The sequence below is a fragment of the Macrotis lagotis genome, chromosome 4, assembly GCF_037893015.1.
Source record: "Macrotis lagotis isolate mMagLag1 chromosome 4, bilby.v1.9.chrom.fasta, whole genome shotgun sequence".
Taxonomy (NCBI): domain Eukaryota; kingdom Metazoa; phylum Chordata; class Mammalia; order Peramelemorphia; family Peramelidae; genus Macrotis; species Macrotis lagotis.
The window spans coordinates 188,605,487-188,615,111 of record NC_133661.1 but is presented as its reverse complement, the minus strand read 5'-3'; the positions used below and the strand labels follow the sequence as shown (position 1 = coordinate 188,615,111).

Genomic DNA, 9,625 nt, shown 5'->3' with positions numbered 1-9,625 from the left:
TTCTCCCCTTCCATATCATTGCAATAGCTCATTGTAATAAAAAAAATCTTATTATATGAAATATCTTAGCCTATTTCACCTCTCCTTTCTCTTACTTCCTTACATTTCCCTTTTAGCCATTGACTCCATTTTTACAATATATTATATATCTTCAAATTCAGCTCTCTCCTGTGCTTCATCTATAAAAGCTCTTTCTACCTGCTCTTTTAAATGATAAGGTTCATATGAGTATTATCAGTATCATTTTTCTATGCAGGAATACATACAGTTCATAATTATTATGTTCCTCATATTTTACCCTTCTCCTCCACTCTCTATGCTTCAGTGAGTCTTGTATTTGAAGATCAAAATTTCTGTTCAGCTCTGGCCATTTTAACAGGAACATTTGAAATTGCCCTGGTTCATTGAAAGTCCATCTTTTCCCCCTGGAAGAAGATGTTCAGTTTTGCTGGGTAGTTGATTCTCAGTTGCATTCTGAGCTCTTTTACCTTCCATAATATTATATTCCAAGCCCTAAGAGCCCTTAATCTAGTTGCTGCTAAATCCTGTGTGATCCTGACCGTAGTTCCACGATATTTGAATTGTGTCCTTCTGGCTGCTTGTAATATTTTCTCTTTGACTTGAAAGTTCTGGAACTTTGCTATAATATTCCTGGGGGTTGTTTGGTTTTTGGATCTCTTTCTGGGGAAGATCGAAGGATTCTCTCCATTTCTATTTTGTCCTCTGCTTCTAGGATATCTGGGTAATTTTCCTGTAGGAATTCTTTAAAAATGGTGTCAAGCTCTTTTCTTGATCATGACTTTCAGGTATCCCAATAATTTTAAATTATTTTTCCTGAATCTGGTTTCCAGATCAGTTGTTTTTTTTCAATGAGATGCTTCACATTTTCTTCTAATTTTTCATTCTTTTCGTTTTGAAGTATAGTGTCTTGACTTCTCATAAATTCAGTAGTTTCCTCTAACTCTGTGGCGTGGAGCCTTTTCCTCTATTTTCCAGGTTACCTTGTGCTGGAGAACTGCCTCACTGGATCTTTCTGTGTGTTCTGTCTCTCAAAAATTTAGTTAGTCATATTTTATGAGTTTTTAAATATTATATATATATATATATATATATATATATATATATATATATATATATATATATATATATATATAGGGAGAGAGAACCTAAGACAGTCTCTTCTCTTGTCACCATCTTGACTCTTTCCCTGAGATGAATTTTTCAATTAATTTGTAGTAAATATTTATTTGTTCTTTAAGCTAAGATGCTGTTTCCCCCCTTTTCTATATGTATTAGGAAATTTTTAATTTGTTATTACATTTCTGTATTTTCCTATTCCAGCTTTACTGTTGATTCCATAAAGTTTTGTGAGTGAAACATTATGAGTTCCTGCATCTACAAGGTGTTGAAGCTGAAAGCTTATCTCAAGGTCCCCAGTTACATATTGCTCTAAAGTATGAAGAAAGCTTAAGAAAGCTTTCTTCCCTTGACCCTCTGTATATAAGAATATTATCCAGTATCCTTTACTGCCTTAACCAGTAAAGATTAGGTTAAGTTATGTTCCTGAAGCCCTAAAAGAAAGCATCAAGGGACCAACTAAGACAGACAGCTTGCTTATTTAAAACGTAACTATTGTGCTGGTGTAACATGGACTATAATATGAATGTGTGGGAAAATATGTCATGGATCCCAGGGATTTAAGCTGGTCCTCATGCCTTGTTCTAAGGAAAATGTGTTTTATGTAGTAAGGTACTAGGGGGTGTTAGTAATAAGTTTCATTTTTCTTTAAAACCTATGCTGTCTCTGACCTCTTACTCTGAGCGTCATAAGACCGGATTTATCCTAAAGAACTTTGAAATTTCTCCATAATACCTAATTTTTTAATAGCTGTTTTTCAGGGTTATGAAGAAAGAATTTTGTAAATCTCCAAAAGCCATATCAATGTGCACTTTCTTCTTTAAATTTTCACTTTTTAATCCAATGCTTTGGTGGAAATATTAAATCTGTAAATGACTTTTATTTGAAAAATCATCAGGGATGGGAGGTGACAAGATGGCAGAGTGAAAGGCAGGAAATTCTGGCAGCTCTCCCTGAGACCACTCCAAATAACTTTAAATAATGATTCTAACAAAATTTAAAGTGAAAGGACCCACAGAAAGATGGAGTAAAATAATTTTTCTACTTAAGACATCTTGAAAGTTACATGGGAAAGGTCTGTTACACTGGGGTTGAAAAGGGACACAGCATACACAGCATATCCTGAGACACACATTTGTTCTGTAGCAAATCAATTCCAGGCATCCAGGAACAGTTTCTAGGGTGATTGGGTTCCTGGGGCAGCTGGAGCAGTATCTAGACCTCTAAGCCCAAGGCTTGCCAAGGACAATTAGAAAGGTCAGTGAGAAAACTCTGCCACATCAGAGTGAGTGTTCAGTTCAGTTCATGCCTCAGCATAGATCAGTCCCAGGGGCCCAGAAGTCTCGGGAGTCATCTGGCATCTGCTTCCAGAGTGCTCAGTCCATGGATTGTAAAGGGGTTTGGGGAGATTTTGGAAGTCTCTGCTATCTCTGAGGCAGGATTCTGTGACTTAGCCTGTACTCAGATCCATGTCAAAGGCTGGGCCCCAGTCTCAACACAGTTCCAGTGCAGAGGGGACTGTGTGTATAGTCATCCACAGACCAGAGCACAAGACAGGAAAGCAGTCTGAGACTTTGATAACACGTTGGAGGAATTTAGATCCCTGAAAATACCTGCAGAAATGCTCAGATGTTTGAAAAAGTGAATCTTTCACCCTGGGAGCAAAGCCTCACCTTATCAAAAAGTTACAATCAAGTCATAGGCTAGAGAAATGGGCAAAGAACACAAGAAAAAGACCTGATCATAGACAATTATTTCGCTGCCATGAAGGATCAAAATAGGCACTCAGAAAATAACAAAGTAAAAGCTTCTGTATCCAAAATCCCCAAGAAAAATGGAAACTGATTTCAGGCTATGGAAGAGATCAAAAAAGATTTTGAGTAAGGGAGGTAGAGGAAAAATTGGAAAGAGAAATGAGAGTGATGTGGGAAAATCATGAAAACCAAGTCATTGGGTGGCACAGTGGATGGAGTACCAGCCCTGGATTCAGGAGGCCCTGAGTTCAAATTCGATCTCAGACACTTAATAATTACTTAGCTGTTTGACCTTGTACAAGTCACTTAACTACATTGCCTTGCAAATACCAACCAACCAAAAGTCAAACAAATAAACACAAAAAAAACAAGTCAGCAGCTTGGTGAAGGAGATACTAACAATACTGAAGAAAATAAAATCTTAAACAAAGCAGTTTAAGTTAAATGGAAAAAACAGTCCAAAATGTCAATGAAGAGCAGAATGCCATAAAAAAGCAGAATTGGCCAGATGAAAAAGAAGATAAAAAAGCTCTCTGAAAAAAATAATTCCTTAAAATGTAGAATGGAGCAAAAGGTAGTAGATGACTGTAAGGAATAAAGAAACAATTAAAAAAAAACAAAAGAATGAAAAACCAGAACAAAATGTGAAATATCTCACTGGAAAAACAACTTACCTGGAAAACAGATCTAGAAGATATAATTTGAAAATTATTGGACTACCTGAAAGTTATGTGTATAGCAAAAGAGCTCAGACTTCATTTTTCAAGATATTTTCCAGGAAAAGTGCCCAGCTATCCTAGGAGCTGAGGGTAAAATAGAAGTTGATGGAATCCTTTGATCATCTCCTGAGAGAGATCCACAAAAGAAAACTCTAAAGCCAAATTCCAGGTCTCCAAAGTCAAGGAGAAAAAGTTTCAACCAGCCATAAAGAAATATTCAGATATTGTGAAGCTACTCGCAGAAGTACAAAGAATTTGCCAGTGTCTACATTAAGCATTCATAGGGTTTGGAATATCATTTTCCAGCAGGCAAAAATAGCTTGGATTACAAACAAGAACCAACTACCCCGCAAAACTGAAAATCCTCTTTCAGGGGAAACTATGGATATTCAATGAAATAGGGGACTTTCAAACTTCCCTGTTGAAATGACCAGAGTTGAACAGAAAGATCGAATTTCAAGTAGTGGACTCAGGTGGAGAGCGTGGATGGGAAGGGCAAATTATGATGAATTTAATGATGCTGTATTGCTTGTATTAGTGCATGGGAAGATGATACTGATAACTCATATGAACCTCATTTATTAGGGTAGTTAGAGATATACAGACAAGGTTCAGGAGGGAGATGAATATGAATAATAATATATTAAAAAGATGGAGTTAATATATGAAAAAGGAATGTACTAGGAGTAAGAAAAGGAGGACTAAGTTATTTCACATAAAAAAGGCAAATCATTTCATACAAAAGAGGCAAGAAGAAAACACGTTTCAATGAACTGGAAGGGGAAGGGCGAGGAGGAATGAGTGAACCTTCACTATCATCAGAAGTGGCTCAGAGATTAAATAACATATGCACTAAATTGAGTATAGAAATCTATCTAACCCTGGAGGAAAATAGGAGAGGAAAGATATTGGAGAAATAGGAATGGGAGGGAGGATGCAGGTGATAGAAGAGAGGGAAGATTATGGGAGAGGGTAGTTGAATACAACACACTTTTTTGGAGGGGCAGAGTGAAAGTAAAGAATGAATAGAATAAATGGAGGTGTGGAGGTACAGAATGGATGGAAATACAGCTTTCAATAGCAATTTTGGGAAAAATATTGAAGCAATTTCTTTGATGGACTTTTGATAAAGAATGTTATCCATACCAAAGACAGAGATGATAGTAACTGAATACAGACTGAAGCACACTTTTTTCTCTCCTTTTATTTTTCTTGAGGTTTCTCTTTGTGTGTGTGTGTGTGGGGGGAGATAATCATGCTTACTTTTACAACAATATATGTTTTCTTCATTTTTAACTTTAATACATAAAGACCAAAAAAAAAAAAAAAAGAACATGCTCATCCCAACATAAAAAGGATTCAATGTAAAACCGCAAATTTCCATTTCAAAAACAAAAAAAAAAATTTTACTTGACTAGTTTATTCATTAAAATTAATTACCAAAATTGATCTTATTGAGTTAGAAATATAATAACAAGTTTCATTTGGAAGAATAAAAGGTCAAGAACTTCATAGAAACCAGACAAAAAATCATGGAAATGAGGTAGATTCAGCAATAACAGACCTTAAACTATATTATAAGGTGAGAGCATCATTGAAGGGCAAAATGGATAATTTCAATTATTTTAAATTAAAATTTTCTTGTAAAAATAAAGCTTATTGCCAAGAAGAAAAGTAACATATGAAATTAGGAAAAATTGTAAATAGACAATTTCTCAGTTAGGTTGTGATTGGATTGGAATGTTGCTGAAATATTCATTATAAATGTTTTCTTGAAATGGAAATGCATTGCAATATATATTAAATTCTCTCAAATGTTTTGGTATGTACATAGCTATGCTTTCTATCTTTTCTTATATGTATTTAAATTTTTAAAAAATTACAAAATATTTAAAATTAAAAATTGTCTATTGTATGGAAGGCACTGCCAGGTACAAGTCATACAAAAATGAAAAAAAAAATCCCTATCCTAAAGGACTATATGTTCTACAAATATAGTATACAGAGTAAATAAACTCAATTAAATATAATTCTTTTATTATTCCAAACTTTTCTTGGCTGCAGATATAAGCCATGCTTCTACAATTGAGGTGAGGAGGAATATTAATTTAATAATCTGGATTATTTAAGCAGGATTAAGCATTTTATTAATGATCAGGTTGAAGCAGTCAAATTTCTCTGCCCTCTTTTCTTCACTTTACTCATAGACCTATAATCCAAAAAGTAATAAATTTGTTGCTTAAATTCTTATAGATCAAATGCAAACAGGAGAACTTTGATCACTATCCAAATATGTTCTATAGCCATGGCTGAAGTATTCCACAAAACATTCATTTTTCTATGACCTCCAGAATATAGATTTAATTTCTACAAGATCCCCTACTTAATAGTACTATTCATTTAGCTTATACTTATGAAACCCCTGGGGTAACTCCTTTAACACAGTGCTTACCAATATTTTACAACTAACTCTGATACATTTTTAATTTTAAAGATGAAAACTTTCTTAAGCCTGGAGTCATAATTTATGGTTTAATTATTTTTGAATTTTTAAATGTTCAAACTGAAAATTTAACTATCTCTTAAAAGAGGGTTCCAGCTAACCTCTGAATGTGAGTCTCCAGGTTTATGGTACTGAGTGGTTGTTAGTGCCATACAGAATCATAGTTCCCAAGCCCTAAATGTTGAGTTTTATTTTACAGAGGACACATTGATTCAAAATAAAAGACAAGCAACAACTGCATAGCAAAGAAATGTCAGTAGATTGCCCATTAAAAACATAAGTAAAACTTTCACAAGGGTTACTACACTATAGATAGAACATACAAACAGAGATCATATGTGACCAGGAAAGACACATGATAGCAAAATTGTTTGATCAGAGAATATAGATGATAGGTTACAGAGCAGGAACAAGTGCTGCCAGGGAATACATAAGGAGAGCATAGGACAGAGGTATACATGGCACACAAAGAGGGGAAATAAGTGATCAAAATTTATCTATGACTTGGGCAATTCATATAATAGTGGGATATTGAAGTAAGCATTGGAATGGAATGGTTCTAGAAAAGGTAAGGAGTAACATGGATATCTTGCACAGTATACCTCTCACTATAATTCACATAATTTTGTAAGTCACTATTTTTTGCTATTTCATACCAAAGGATGATTATTATCATTATTATCATCATTCTTTATTACCCTCCACTAAATGTAGTAACTCTGCTCTTCAATGAGCAAATCATTTCTATTTTGCATATGCTATCTAATGACAAAACATCTCTATTAACTTGTAGATGAGGCTCTGTTGTTTGATGGGCTTCAATTGGCTACTAAATTCTGCATTTCATGTCTTCAATTGTTGGTCATCTTGGTTCTTATCATGGGGACTGCTGGCCCACATTATTTCCTTTATTATTTTTCACTGACAACAAAAACAAAGTAAACAAAAATAATGAAAATAAAACAAAAAGGGGAAAAACTTTGAATTTGTTCAATACTGGCCAGAAGAAAATTCTGTACTCTCCTGTTTGCTCAACAACTAACTATACCATTAAATTATCTCTAAGTTCAGTCTATTCATGGGGGACTTAAAAATTGACAATCACAAATCACCCATTTTACTCACCTGAAAACTGGATAGGACTTATATAAGTTTCTGTCACCTAGATGAAACAGGCTCAAAAAAGGTTAGTATTCAAAATTCTTCATTCTTATTTAACTCTTAATTTTCAAAGAAAAGAACAATTTGCATGGAAACCATTGGAACTTATTGTATGTTCCCCTTCACAGAAATATTTTGTTACCTGATTTGCTGGAAGTGCTTCTTTAACCAATAATTTGTGTGTGTTTTAACAACTATATAAGAAAAAAAGGCAATGCCTGCCTATATGAATTTATAATAAATACTGGGCAACAAATAGAACATATGTTAATAGTTTTCTTTTAGCAAAATATGACCATAATTTAAAAGGACATTACAACAGAAGAAAATACATTATATAAAAATACAACCTCATTTGGTGGCCATGGTAGAGTCTGGAACCAGCTCTGGACCTAATGATCTTTTTTCATATCTTTTTTGCAGTGAGATATAACATAATGGAAAAGGGGGGAAAAAGCATGAATTCTAGTTCTTTGTTTGACACTAACCATGTTTTGGGGTAGCTAGATGTTATATTAGATAAAGTAAAAGATCTGAAGTCAGGAAGACCTGAGTTTCAATCTGACAACAGAAATTTATCAAATCTGTGACACTTGGGTGAGTCTTGTTTCCCTCATTTCCTTCAACTGTAAAATGGAGATCATAACAGTCTTTACTTCCCAAAATTGTTGTGAAGATCAAATAAGATACTATTTATGTATGTGGTATAGTGTCTGGCATATAGTTGGGGCTATATAAATGCTTCTTCCCTTTCTCTTATCAGTGAAACAAAGGGATTAGACCAGATAATTGATTTCTAAAGTACATTTCAGCTCTATGATTATATTATTATATATTATGTCCCTATAATGACTCATTATATATAGCTGAATCCACAAAAAATAAGCTCTATAATACGATTCTATGGTGTTGGAGCCTATGATGTCCAGAATTCAAATGCAAAAATAGAAGAATTATGATTAATGCGACATAAAATATAAAAAAGCCATTGGACTTCTCAGGAATGATGTCATCTTGTCATAGTGATATCCTAAGACATCTGCTTGGACTCTATGTGTCGACTCCTCAGTTTCCTCATGGCTGCCTTTACCTCTTCATTCCTCAGAGTATAAATGACGGGGTTCAAGAATGGAGTGAAGACAGTGAAAAACACAGAGATGAACTTGTCAATGGGGAAACTGTCAAAGGGCCAAATGTAAATGAAGATCAATGGTCCAAAAAAAAGCACCACAACAGTAACATGGGCAGACAGGGTAGAAAGTGCTTTTGAGGAGCCCCCAGAGGACCGACGTTGTACAGTAAGAAGAATCACTGTGTAAGAAATTAGTAAAAGAATAAAGCAGATGAGAGATAGCAGCCCACTGTTCGTCAGCACCATGATCTCCAGAAAATAAGTGTCTAAACAGGCAAGTTTGATGACTAGAGGAAGGTCACAGAAGAAATTGTCCACCTTGTTGGGCCCACAGAAAGGCAGGTTCACTGTGAATGCCAAGTGGCTTGCTGAGTGCAGGATGCCGATAGTCCATGAGACCACCACCAAAACTGTGCATACTTGTTTGCTCATGATGGTCATATAGTGAAGAGGTTTGCATATAGCAATGTACCTGTCATAGGCCATTGCAACAAGAAGCACCATTTCACTTCCCCCAAAAACATGCAAGAAAAATATTTGAGACATACAGCCCTCAAAAGTAATGGTCTTGTGCTCATGTAAGAAGTCAGCAATCATTTTGGGAGTTGCAAAGGTGGCCTGACACATATCAATAAAAGAGAGATTGCTGAGGAGGAAGTACATGGAGGAGTGCAGGCGAGAGTCTGTAATAACTGTGAGGATGATTAGCAGATTGCCTAGCACAGCAGCTCCATAAAACATAGAGAAGACAAAGAAAAGGGAGAGCTGAAGACTCCAAGAACTAGATAGACCCAACAGAATGAATTCAGTCACCACTGACTTGTTGCTCCACTCCATTAATAGGACCAAGGAAGTTGAAGTCAGCTAGAAGAAAGAACATAGATTTATTCACTGAGTTAAAGGATGATTTCTCCCTCCCTCTTTATCTTTATTGCAAAATGCGGACCAATTCAGCATGGAGCAAGTACTTCTATGATTACACTCATATAGTTAATTCTGATATATAATATATATTGTATATTTAAACTCTAGTATAATTATATCATGTATAATATAGTTATAAAACATGTATGCATATATTTATGCATTTATATGAATATATGTATATATATATGTGTATATATATATATATATATAAATATATTCAGTGAGGAATTTCCTCTATTTCTTGATACTTTCTCTGTAACTAATAATCATAGAGAGTAGCCTGAGGACTGCA

At 34.7% G+C, this 9,625-nt stretch overlaps 1 protein-coding gene across 1 annotated transcript; it reads right to left on the bottom strand.

Annotated features, from left to right (window-relative positions):
• Positions 1 to 8,304: 8,304 nt before the first annotated feature.
• Positions 8,305 to 9,243, bottom strand: LOC141520185 (olfactory receptor 4K1-like). The gene has a single exon (XM_074231994.1). It carries the CDS (start codon positions 9,241 to 9,243, stop codon positions 8,305 to 8,307), a length of 939 nt encoding a protein of 312 aa, XP_074088095.1.
• Positions 9,244 to 9,625: the final 382 nt, after the last annotated feature.